Source organism: Babylonia areolata, chromosome 27 (genome assembly GCF_041734735.1).
Source record: "Babylonia areolata isolate BAREFJ2019XMU chromosome 27, ASM4173473v1, whole genome shotgun sequence".
Lineage (NCBI taxonomy): Eukaryota > Metazoa > Mollusca > Gastropoda > Neogastropoda > Buccinidae > Babylonia > Babylonia areolata.
In genome coordinates this window covers 27,706,898-27,719,640 of record NC_134902.1, presented here as the reverse complement: position 1 = coordinate 27,719,640, position 12,743 = coordinate 27,706,898, and the positions used below count along the sequence as shown (strand labels likewise).

The window sequence follows — 12,743 nt, the reverse complement described above, 5'->3', positions numbered from 1 at the left end:
ACATAACTTAATCCATTTCTGAATTTGTGGAAGCATTATTACTCAGGTCATCCATTTCTGATTCTTTCCCCCCAAAAAATGTATTGTTCACAAACGGTGCGTTTTGCATGAAGGAGCACGTCAGCAGTTACCATGTAGCTGGTAAAAATGCTGTTTAGTCAAAGTTTGTCATTATTCTTCCTGAATCAAGACTTGTATCATGCTCTTGCTCATGATCTACCTCATTCTCTGCACCCCCTCTTTTATGATTCATCATAGTGTTCCATGGTGATGCAGGTGTTTATGCCTTGTGTGTGTGTGTGTGTGTGTGTGTGTGTGTGTGTGCGTGTGACTTTGTGTGTGCTTCTGTCACTGTGTGTGTGTGTGTGTGTGTGTGTGTCACTCTGTGTGTGTGTCACTCTGTGTGTGTGTGTGTGTGTGTGTGTGTGTGTTACACCAGACCTGCCCACTCCTTTGAGCAGCTGACCAATGAGATACAGACCACCATCACAGACATTCTGGAAAAGGACTACATTGCTACGTAAGTCTTATAAATAAAATAAAAATGTCTGGGTACAAAAAATTTGATAGGAGCATGTACATGATACTGGTAAAAGATGACATACGTAAGTTGTTTTTTTCTTTACTGGGGTGCAAAAATAGACATAAACTTGCACATGATTTTGGAAACAGACTACAAAAACTGCAAAACTTGTTTGGGTCTTGTCTGTACATATGTAAGTCGCTTACTGCATTGGGTTGAGGGGCATCTTCTTAACACATTTCAATGACAGAAGAAAGTGGTTTATTTCACATGATAAGACGATAAAACCGAGGTTCCGTGAGCAGCATGCGTTTTGTGCTTGTGAAAGAACCAATAGCAACAGGTTGTCCCTTGCAAAAAAACAACCCCAAAAAACCCAACACTTTGATAGGAAGAAAAACAAGTACACACGCATGTATAATAAAAAAAAAAAAAAAGAACAAAAAAGTGTGGCACTGCATTGTGGTAATGCACTCTCCCTTTGAAGAGCAGTCTGAATATCAGAGAAATCTGTCGTGATAAAAAGTAATACAGCACTGTGAAATACAATACAATATGATACGATATGATGTTATACAATGCACTACAATGCAGCACAGCACACTTCGTGGGAAACACTCAAGTGGAAACACGAACAGAAAGAGTTCAATAAGGAAAGGACAGTTTTAGTACAACATAATACAGTTAGTTGAAAACGCTCAAGCGGAAACATGAATCGAAAGAGTTCAATCAGGAAAAGACAATTTTAGTATGGCACAGCACAGTTAGTCGAAAACCCTTGAGCGGAAACATGAATCGAAAGAGTTCAATAAAGAAAAAAGACAATTCAGTGTCAATGTCAAAGTATGCTTAAAAAATGAAAATTAAAAAAAAAGAGAGAAAAAAACACAATAACCTTTTCATTACTGCCGTCACCAGACCAGACAATTCAGTATCAATGTAAAAGAAAGCTTTAAAAAACAAAACAAAAAAAAAACACACAAAAAAACCCAGAAGAATGACAGGCAGAATAGCTGAGTGGTTAAAGCGTTGGACTTTCAGTCCTAGGGTCCCAGGTTTGAATCTTGAGTAACAGTACCTGGTGGGTGAAGGGTGGAGATTTTTCTGATCTCCCAGGTCAACGTATGTGCAGACCTGCTAGTGCCTGAACCCCCTTAGTGTATATACACAAGCAGAAGATCAAATACGCACGTTAAGGATCCTGTAATCCATGTCAATATTCGGTGGGTTATGGAAACAAGAACATGTCCAGCATGCACACCCCCAAAAACGGAGTATGGCTGCCTAGATGGCAGGGTTAAAAACGGTCATACACGTAAAAGCCCACTCGTGTACATACGAGTGAATGTGGGAGTAGCAGCCCACACAACGAAGAAGAAGAAGAAGAAGAAACAAAAGAACATATTTGCTTACTGGCGTCGCCAGGCTGACGGCGGAGGAGATGGAGATGGTGTGGCTGTACCGGCACTACCTGTACGACAAGCCCACGGCGCTGCCCCGCATCCTGCAGGCCAAGGGTCACCACGGCTGGGACTGGGCCAGCCTGGCAGACCTCCGCTCCCTCCTGTCCCTCTGGCCTCCCCTCCACCCCACCCAGGCCTTCGAGATCCTGCTGCCTCAGTATGTCGGGGTGGGGGTGGGGGGTGGGGGGGTGCACGGGTGGAAGGGTCAGGTGGTAGGGGGTGTTTTGGGTTGGGTTGGGTGGAAATTTGTGTGTGTGTGTGTGTGTGTGTGTGGAGGGTATAGGAGTGTTTGTGTGGAGGTGGTTTGAGGGTGTTTTGTATGTGTGGGTTGGGTGTGTGTGTGTGTGTGTGTGGAGGTGGTTTGACGGTGTTGTGTGGGTTGGGGGTTGTTTGTGTGGAGGTGGTTTGAGGTTGTGTGTGTGTGTGTGGGAGGGGGGGGGTTAGGGGAGGGTTGTGTGGAGGTGGTTTGAGGGTGTTTTGTCTGTGGGTTAGGGTGTGTTTGTATGGAGGTTGTTTGAGGGTGTTGTGTGTGTGGGGTGTTTGGTGTGAGTTTTTGTTGCCTGTGTGGGGTGGGGTGGGATTGAGTTGGGTGAGTTGTGTGTGAATGGGTGGGTGGGAAGGTGTTGTGTGTTGATTATGTGTTTTTTGTTTGTTTTTGTGTGCAATATGTGTCTCTTAGTGAATATGAGTGTTTTTGCATGTTGTGTTAGTGTTGTATGAACAACAGAATCACTATCAACATACAATTAAGAACAAAATGTTACATGTGTTTTGGTTGGGTGTGAAATTGTGAACAAAATCGCTGTCAACATACAAACAATTTCCAGACATTGTATGACTGGCCTCTTGCAGGTACCCAGACCTGGGTGTGCGGGAGTTCGCCGCCGAGAGTCTGGCGCGCATTCCTGCAGACGACCTGGCCCACTTCCTGCCTCAGCTCATCCAGGTGCTTGTCACAAGTGTTTTGATTGGCTGGGGAAGGAGGAGTGTCGAATTACAAGTGTTCTGGTTGGATGAGAAATGAGGAGTGTCTTGTCATGTGACATGTGTTTTGGTTGGATGTGGATGCAAGGGAGTGTCTTGTTGCATGTGCTTTGGTTGGATGTGAAATGAGGAGTGTCTAATTACAATTATTTTGGTTGGATTGGAATTGAGAAGTGTCTTGTCACCTCAAAGGAATGATTCAGCGCTTATAGCTGTTAGAGGCGTTTGATTGGCTAAGAGCGGGCCAGACTAAGAGGGGCGTCTTTTCACTGTTAGCCACGCGAAATTTGGCCAAACAGAGCAAACCATAGGCCTAGTTTGCATCAGTTTGACATGGTAAGTATATGTAAACACCAAACATGGAGTATAATACAAACTCCTTTTGGTTGGATGTGGATGCAAGGGAGTGTCTTGTTGCAAGTGTTTTGTTTGGATGGGAAATGGGGAATGTCTCGTCAGAAGTTTTTTGGTTGGATGCAAATTAAGATATGATTTGTTACCAGTGTTTTGGTTGGATTGGAAATGGGGAATCTTGTCACAAGTGATTCCGTTTGATGGGAAAGAGAATTCTTTTGTAAGAAGTGTTTTGGTTTTAGGGGAGATAAGAAGTAGCATGTTGCATGCTGGATTTTGAATGAGGAGTGTTTGGGTATGATGTAAGGAGTGTCTTGGTACAAGTATTTTGATTGGATGTGGGAAAAAGGAGTGTCGTGTGAAGTGTTTGGGTTGGATGGGGAAAGAGAAGTGTCTTGTTGCATGTGCTGTGATTAGATGGAGAGATGAGGAGTGTCTTGTAACAAGTGTTTCGATTGGATGTTGATAGGAGGTGTGTCTATTTAGCTGTTTGGTTGGCTGTAAAATGAGGAGTGTTACATGTGTTTTGGTTGGGTGTGAAATGAGGAGTGTTTTGCTGAAGGCGTTTGGTTGGATGTGGAAACAAGGAGTGTCTTTCCACATGTTATAGTTCAATGAGAAACGAGATTTGTTTGTTCCTTGTTTTTTGTTTTTGTTTGTTCTTTTGTTTTTGTTTTTGTTTGTTCTTTTGTTTTTGTTTGTATCTGAAATGATTTTTTTTTTTTGTATGTTACCAGTGTTTTAACAGGATGAGTAACAATATGTTTTTTTGTTACCAGTATTCAGTTTAGGATGGAAAGTATGGTCAGGGGTATCTTGTTTATAGGTGTATCCCTTTGATGCAGGAACAGTAAAAAAAATTTAAAAAAAAAGAAGAAAAGGCGGCAATACAAGAGCAAGCATCCAGGAGTCATGACCTGGGTGTGACCCTGCCCCCTTAGAGAGTAAGGAGTTGAGGGCCAAAACACTTGACTGAAGGGGGCTTCTTCTCTGAAGACCTTGTACTGTCCAGCTCTCCCTAGAGTTTCTTTTCACTTACGGAGTGTGTTGTGTGTTTCAGGCGCTGAAGTTTGAGAGCTACCACAACTCGCCACTGGCCCGACTACTGCTGGAAACATCCTGCAAGAGTGTTCGCTTTGCTCACCAGTTTTTCTGGTGTGTGTGTGCGTGTGTGTGTGTGTGTGTGTGTGTAAGGTTTTTTTTTTTTTTCTTTTTAGAATGGCATGCCTTTTTAAGTCCTTCAAAATCCTAGTAAAAACACCCAGGTTTGTTCAGGTTTTAAGACTAGTTCTGTCACAGCAGCAGAATATTCCACCTGAATTTAGATTTATAAGTAACTTAATCAGAAACCCTGATCTTTGACAAACAATTTATATAGTAGAAAACAATTTGTTGCTAGCAGACACACACATTTCTCTGTCTTTCATATGAGTTCCTTATGTGATAGTTTAGAATTTTGGGGTCTTTGGTGTTCAGAAGATTTAAAAAAAAAAAAAAAAAAATCTCACCTACATAGTGCCTGTCTTCAGCCAGACACCAGACTCTAAGCGCTTTGCAGAGTTATTTGCACAACAGGCTGCCTACCTGGGTGGAGCCGACCAGGAGCTGCCTTTAATCGCTCATCATTCATTTCCTGTGTCATTCAGTCAGGCTTCAGTCATGTCCAAGCACACAGATCTCTCTCTCTCTCTCCCTCTCTCTCTCTTTCTTTCTCTGACTCTGTCTCTCTGTCTGTCTCTCTCGATAAACACACACACACACATATATATATAGATAGATAGATATAATCTCTGTGTGTGTGTGTATATATATATATATATATATGCGTGTGTGTGGTGTGTATGAGAGTGTGTGTGTGTGTTAAAAACCTGTTTGTCTGCCCTGCAAGTAACTGGGTGATCACAATGCTATGTACCCAAGCTGCTGAAAGGGGCTGCGGTTGTTGTTCACATCACACTGAGCAATGACACTGCTATATATACCCAGGCTTTTTACATCATACTGAACAATGACACTGCCATGTACCCAGACTGCTGAAAGTTTCTGTTCACATCACACTGAGCAGTGACACTGCTATGTACCCAGGCTGCTGAAAGGGGTGGCAGTTGTTCACATCACACTGAGCAATGACACTGCTATGTACCCAGACAGCTGAAAGTTTCTGTTCACATCACACTGAGCAGTGACACTGCCATGTACCCAGACAGCTGAAAGTTTCTGTTCACATCACACTGAGCAGTGACACTGCCATGTACCCAGACAGCTGAAAGTTTCTGTTCACATCACACTGAGCAATGACATTGCTATGTACCCAGACAGCTGAAAGTTTCTGTTCACATCACACTGAGCAGTGACACTGCTATGTACCCAGACAGCTGAAAGTTTCTGTTCACATCACACTGAGCAGTGACACTGCTATGTACCCAGGCTGCTGAAAGTTTCTGTTCACATCACACTGAGCAGTGACACTGCTATGTACCCAGGCTGATGAACGTTTCTGTTCACATCACACTGAGCAGTGACACTGCTATGTACCCAGGCTGCTGAAAGTTTCTGTTCACATCACACTGAGCAGTGACACTTCTGTGTACCCAGACTGCTGAAAGTTTCTGTTCACATCACACTGAGCAGTGACACTTCTGTGTACCCAGACAGCTGAAAGTTTCTGTTCACATCACACTGAGCAATGACATTGCTATGTACCCAGGCTGTTGAAAGGGGTGGCAGGGCAGGACGCCAGCTACAAACGGCGCTATGAGCTGATGTTTGTGGCGTTGGCCAGCGTTGCCGGGGACACCCTGTACCAGGAGTTCCGCAAACAGGAGGACCTGGTCAAGGTCATGACCTCCGTGGCCGAGAAGTTGAAGGCCTCCAAGGACAAAGATGTAAGTGTTTTTTTTTGTTTTGTTGGTGGAATGATTGTAATGATAATGATTATGATGATAATGATTGTAATGATAATCATGATTGTAATGATGATGATGATACTACTACTACCACTACTACTACTACTACTGATAGTAATGATAATTATACTATTTATAATAACATCAATAATGATAAAACTATTCATTAATCATCATCTTCCTCCTCCTCCTCATCATTGTAATAATGATCACAATAAGAACAGTATTTACATTGCACTGAATATTGTTCAGAGACAGATCAGTGCACTTACACACCAGTCATTCACATGCATGGATAACTCTGATCCGAATAGATGAAAGACAAAATGTATAAATACATGTAAATAGAAAGCCCGAGAAACTGTACACTGGGAAGAAGCATAATCCTTTAAAAAAATGAATATGGTAGAAACCAGTCTTAACAATTACAGTTTATCTGCATTGAATTTTCGGCCTCTTGGCCCCTTATCTAGGTGATAGGAGTCCGTCTGGGTTGCATAAGTAATCTGATCAGTGCTAAGTTTACTTGGCGTTCAGATTTTTGTTGTTGAAAGACTGTGCTAAATCTGCGGACTTAGGAAAATTCTTAACCCATTCAACCCTGTGGAATGTACAGCCTTGGCAGGTTCCCCTGCAATATAGAAGGGGAAAACGAAGAAATCATACTGAAATTGATCAGTTTTCCTTCCATATTGACATGTGGGGACATAGCTGGAAATCATGTAGAAGTTATCCCTTTGCTTGCAGTTTCTGCATATGTTGGAACATGTACACCATTTATGAAATTGATTTTGACGCCAGGGCTGAAGGAAATAATGCTAAGCAAAACTCTGTCGCTTCAAGGATCACTTGTGCAAAGCAGCCCTGGAGTGTGTGTAGGGGCACCATGATTGGAGCATTTGTCAGGATGGTCAAAATTACAAACCTCATCTGCCGTTCTGTCTGTCTCATTCAACGTTGATACACCATGGACATTCGAGCATCACAGTGTGCATCACTCGGACACTCATGTGTCACTCTGCCTTTTGTCTTTCTGTTTCTGTCAGGCAATGAAAAGAGGAAAGCCAGTGTGGTATGATGTGTCATTGTGTGATAGATGCTGAAGAACAGTGTGCTGGAGATACTGAGCATTGTATTTTGTGTGCTGTGTGATCTGTTGTGTGGTGTAAATGATAATCATTATGATGTGTCGTGTGGGATGTTGTGTGTGTGGATGTGTGTGTGATGTGATGGAGTGATATGCTATGTGAGCTATTTTTTGCGGTATGTGCTATGAACGATGTGGAAAGCTGTGATGTAGCGATGATGTTGATGTCATCTGTGGAGCAGTGTGCCGCAACAATGTGTCATTGGTCGATGCATTCTTGTGTTGCTGATTCAAGTGGCAAAGGCGTCGTGATGATGTGTGACATAATATGTGGAGTGGTGTGCCACAGCAATGTGTCATTGGTTGATGCGTTGATGTGTGGTTGGTTGATGTGGCAGAGGCGTAGTGGTGATGTGTGATGTAGTCTGTGGAGTAGTATTGTGCCGCAGCAATGTGTCATTGGTTGATGTGTTGATGTGTGGTTGGTTGATGTGGCAGAGGCGTAGTGATGATGTGTGATGTAGTCTGTGGAGTAGTATTGTGCCGTAGCAATGTGTCACTGGCTGATGTGTTGATGCGTGGTTGGTTGATGTGGCAGAGGTTCAGTGATGATGTGTGATGTAGTCTGTGGAGTAGTATTGTGCCGCAGCAATGTGTCATTGTTTGATGCGTTGATGTGTGGTTGGTTGATGTGGCAGAGGCGTAGTGATGATGTGTGATGTAGTCTGTGGAGTAGTATTGTGCCGCAGCAATGTGTCATTGGTTGATGTGTTGATGTGTGGTTGGTTGATGTGGCAGAGGTTCAGTGATGATGTGTGATGTAGTCTGTGGAGTAGTATTGTGCCGCAGCAATGTGTCACTGGTTGATGTGTTGATGTGTGGTTGGTTGATGTGGCAGAGGCGTAGTGGTGATGTGTGATGTAGTCTGTGGAGTAGTATTGTGCCGCAGCAATGTGTCACTGGTTGATGTGTTGATGTGTGGTTGGTTGATGTGGCAGAGGCGTAGTGGTGATGTGTGATGTAGTCTGTGGAGTAGTATTGTGCCGCAGCAATGTGTCATTGGTTGATGTGTTGATCTGTGGTTTGTTGATGTGGCAGAGGCGTAGTGATGATGTGTGATGTAGTCTGTGGAGTAGTATTGTGCCGCAGCAATGTGTCACTGGTTGATGCGTTGATGTGTGGGTGGTTGATGTGGCAGAGGTTCAGTGATGATGTGTGATGTGATATGTGGAGCAGTGTGCTAAAGGTTTGTGTCGCAGGTTGATGCGTTGATGTGTGTTGATCGGTGTGGCAGGCGTGTCTGAAGCGAGAGCTGCAGGGCATCTTTGAGTACATGGAGGACAAGGGGAGACTACTGCTGCCCTACAACCCCAGTCTGGAAGTGGTGGGCGTGGACATGAAGGTGGGGTGAAGCTAGTGATCTCCCTTCTCTTGTCTGTTCTCCTTCCGTCTGGCTTCCCTTGTCGGCGCTCTGTGTCTGTGTCCCTCTAACTCTGTCCCTCTTGTTGTTCTCTCTGTCTTTGGCCCTCTCTCTTTCTCTCTGTCTCACTCCCTCTCTGTGTCTCTCTTTCTTGCTCTCTTTTTCTCTTATGAGACTATACATTTAGATATATTTCAGTTCTTTCTCTCTCTCTCACTCTCTGTCTCTCTTTCTCTCATTCTATGTCTCTGTCACTCTCTGCTCTCTCTTTCTCTTTCTCCTGTCTTTCTTTCTCACACTCAGTTTCTATCACTCAATCTCCTCTGTCTCTTTTTTTTTAATCTTGTCTCCCTTTTTATCTGTCTCTCTTTTCTGCATCTGTCCACTCTGCTTCTCTCTCAGTCTCACTCTTAGTCTCTCTCTCTGGCTCTCTCTCCCTCTCATTGACAGAGTGTTTCTCAATCTGTCTTTCTTTTTCCCTCAGCCATCATGTGTATAGATTTTAGAATCATGAGAAAGCTTGATGATTGTGGAGTCTCAAGCTTGATTGGGTTTTCCATGAATCTTTTTAAACAAACATTGATTGTCTTACAAACACTGATTCTTGGTGAACACTTGTGAATTTGCTTAGTCAGTCTTGCTGACGTCATTGCTCCACAGAGTTTTGCATTGAACAGTTAATTCTTGCATTGCCATGGAATCGTTTACCTGGAACAGAGTGTGCCACACATTAGTTTACCATCTCTTCCCAAGGACTGTATGTATGATAGTCGTGTTCGACAATGACCATAGAAAAGCAGAGGAGGTAATTGCTGTCACACAATGATCTGCGCTAGAATTAGATTGTGGTGAGAGTCTCTTGCCGAAGTTACATCCCCACTCTCTAAGGGTTTTAGGACAGTCGGTGTTTGGTTGGTTCCCAAAGGCCAACTAGCCCCCAAGGCTGCAGCACTCAAAGCCAGTGCAAATTTACCTCCTAGTTTGAGTCATAGTCCTTCACAAGAGACTGAGCTGTAAATAACTTCTCATTGCAATAGAGAAACCATTGATAATACAGCTCTCAGTCTCACTTTGCTGTTGGTCCAACTGTAAACTCATGTCAATCTGTGATATAAGCGGAGTGCCAGACTAGCACCTGGACAACCACTCAGTGTCCACTGGGAAGGTAGATGTTGAGTCTTGGATTGTGTAGGATGGGAACCATAGGAGTAGTAGTACTACTATTAAATGTTGAGTCTTGGATTGTGTAGGATGGGAACCATAGGGCTAGTCGGAGTAGTACTACTACTATTAGATGTTGAGTCTTGGATTGTGTAGGATGGGAACCTTAGGGCTAGTCGGAGTAGTACTACTACTATTAGATGTTGAGTCTTGGATTGTGTAGGATGGGAACCTTAGGGCTAGTCGGAGTAGTACTACTACTATTAGATGTTGAGTCTTGGATTGTGTAGGATGGGAACCTTAGGGCTAGTCGGAGTAGTAGTACTACTATTAAATGTTTTAATACAGCACTGAATTTTGTGTTGTGACGATCAAAGCGCTTTGAAATATGTCTGGAACTGTAAAAAAAAAAAAATAAAATAAAAAGTGAAGCTTTCACTGATGAAGAATGTCTCGTGCCAGTCCAATCTAAAAAGAAAAAAAAAAAGAAGAAGAAAAGTTGTCTTACTTTGTAGATGGCATTGTGAATGATGTGTTGTTTTTTGTTGTTGTTTCAGTCGTGTTCTTACTTCACCTCCAACGCTTTCCCTCTCAAACTGGTCTTCAAGAATTCCAACCTTCGGGCTGATCCCATTTATGTCATGTACAAGGTAAGGTGTGAGGCTGTGTTGTGTTGTGTGTGTTGTGTTGTGCATGTGTGTTGTGTTATGTGTGTGTGTGTGTGTGCTTGCTATGTTCTCATGCTTGATTGAGTGTGTGTGTGTGGGTGAGTGATAATGATGTGTACAGGTTAGCGATGACATGAGACCGGACATGCTGACACAACATGTGATGACGGCGACAATGATGATGATGATGATGATAATGATATGTACAGGTGGGAGATGACTCAAGACAAGACATGCTGATGCTACAGGTGACAGTGATGATGATGATGATGATGATGATAATGTGTACAGGTGGGAGATGACCTTAAACAGAACATGCCAACATTGTACGTGACGATGATGATAATGATAATGATGTGCGCAGGTGGGAGACGACCCGAGACAGGATATGCTGATGCTGCCGGTGATGATGACGATGATAATGATGTGCGCAGGTGGGAGACGACCCAAGACAGGATATGCTGATGCTGAAGGTGATGATGACGATGATAATGATGTGTGCAGGTGGGAGACGACCTGAGACAGGATATGCTGATGCTGCCGGTGATGATGACGATGATAATGATGTGCGCAGGTGGGAGACGACCCAAGACAGGATATGCTGATGCTGCAGGTGATGATGACGATGATAATGATGTGTGCAGGTGGGAGACGACCCGAGACAGGATATGCTGATGCTACAGGTGATGATGACGATGACAATGATGATGATGTGTGCAGGTGGGAGATGACCGGAGACAGGATATGCTGACGCTGCAGGTGATGATGATGATGATGATGTGTGCAGGTGGGAGACGACCTGAGACAGGACATGCTGACGCTACAGGTGATTCGCATCATGGACATGCTGTGGCTTCAGGAAGGACTGGACCTCAAGATCCTCACCTTCTCCTGCCTGGCCACTGGACCCAAACGAGGTGACAACCCACCCCATCTCACAGCCTTTTTTAAATTAATTTAAATTTTTTTATAGTGCTGCTTTGTCATTTGCAGTGTTTCAGTGGCATTAGTCCCTCACCACTCAATTTGAGCCCCCCTCCTCTCCCCCTACTCAGCCACTCCTGGCTTTGTCTGCTGCAGTCTCGGCAGTTCACAGACTGAGTGAACGCCCCCCCCCCCCCTCACATCCCCCCACCCCCAGAGTAGAGACCACCACCATGTCCCTCCAGCAACAGTCCCCCTGGAATCTGAAGACCTTGACAGGACTTATTCCAAGCACAGAATTGGAGGGAATTAAAAACTGAAGTCATCATGGGAGTAGGGTGAGAAGGGGCACAGAATCTCTGTGTGTGTGTGTGTGTGTGTGTGTGTGTGTGTTGGTATATTGGTAATGAATAAGAGTGATGCTTCTGTGGAGGTCCATTATAGGTTTGATACTATGTAACGAGGCTGTACTCTACACTTCCTTTCCACGACATATCCCAGCATCAACCAGACCCGAGAGGTACAGACACCTGCAGTGTTGGTCTGGAAATTTGAGCAACACACCCAAAGATAGGTCCATGAAGTGGATGATACTCCACAGTGAGGTCCAGCTTTCCCATTTGAGCCCATCGCACGTTAGACACTGGGCGAGACCCAGTCACCTTTCACTGAGTTCTGCTGGGACTCGAATCCTCGCCATCCCTGTTGTCAGTCTGCAGTGCTAACTGCTCTGCCATTGCTTCTGGTTCCTTCACTGCCGTTGTAAAAATCATCTCCGAGATGCCACAGGCAAACACCCACAGTAGTTTGGCACTGTATTTTGGCATAGTGGATAGGAGAACCGCGCTTTGTTAGAAATTATGAATAACAGAGGTAATTACATGAGCAGAGCTGTCACACCTCTGTGTGTGTGTGTGTGTGTGTGTGTGCAGGTGTGATAGAGCTGATCACAGAGTCGGAGACGCTGCGCAAGATCCAGGTGCTAAGCGGGGTGACCGGGTCGTTCAAGGACCGGACCATCAAGGAGTGGCTGCAGAAACACAACCCCACCGAGCTGGAGTACAAAAAGGTGAAGTTAGCCTGTGGCTGGGCGGTTGTCACCACTGCTTGCAGGCCTTACCGTGTACCAGGGCTCAGGGGTTCTTCTTCTTCTTCTTCTTTGTGTTTGTGGGCTGCATTCCCCATGATCACTTGTATGTATGAGGTGGCTTTTCCATGCATGACCTTGTTTTTACCCTGCCATGTAAGCAGCC

At 44.3% G+C, this 12,743-nt stretch overlaps 1 protein-coding gene across 2 annotated transcripts in view; it reads left to right on the top strand.

Moving 5' to 3' along the window:
* LOC143301014 (phosphatidylinositol 4-phosphate 3-kinase C2 domain-containing subunit alpha-like) overlaps positions 1 to 12,743 on the top strand; it is a 59,050-nt gene that overhangs the window by 25,986 nt on the left and 20,321 nt on the right. For both annotated transcript variants that reach the window (XM_076615004.1, XM_076615005.1), the window contains 9 exons: positions 440 to 520; positions 1,949 to 2,143; positions 2,839 to 2,932; positions 4,385 to 4,479; positions 6,032 to 6,209; positions 8,612 to 8,719; positions 10,456 to 10,548; positions 11,354 to 11,483; positions 12,423 to 12,559. In XM_076615004.1, the coding sequence (XP_076471119.1) occupies positions 440 to 520; positions 1,949 to 2,143; positions 2,839 to 2,932; positions 4,385 to 4,479; positions 6,032 to 6,209; positions 8,612 to 8,719; positions 10,456 to 10,548; positions 11,354 to 11,483; positions 12,423 to 12,559 (1,111 nt within the window). The remainder of the gene's footprint in view (positions 1 to 439; positions 521 to 1,948; positions 2,144 to 2,838; positions 2,933 to 4,384; positions 4,480 to 6,031; positions 6,210 to 8,611; positions 8,720 to 10,455; positions 10,549 to 11,353; positions 11,484 to 12,422; positions 12,560 to 12,743) is intronic.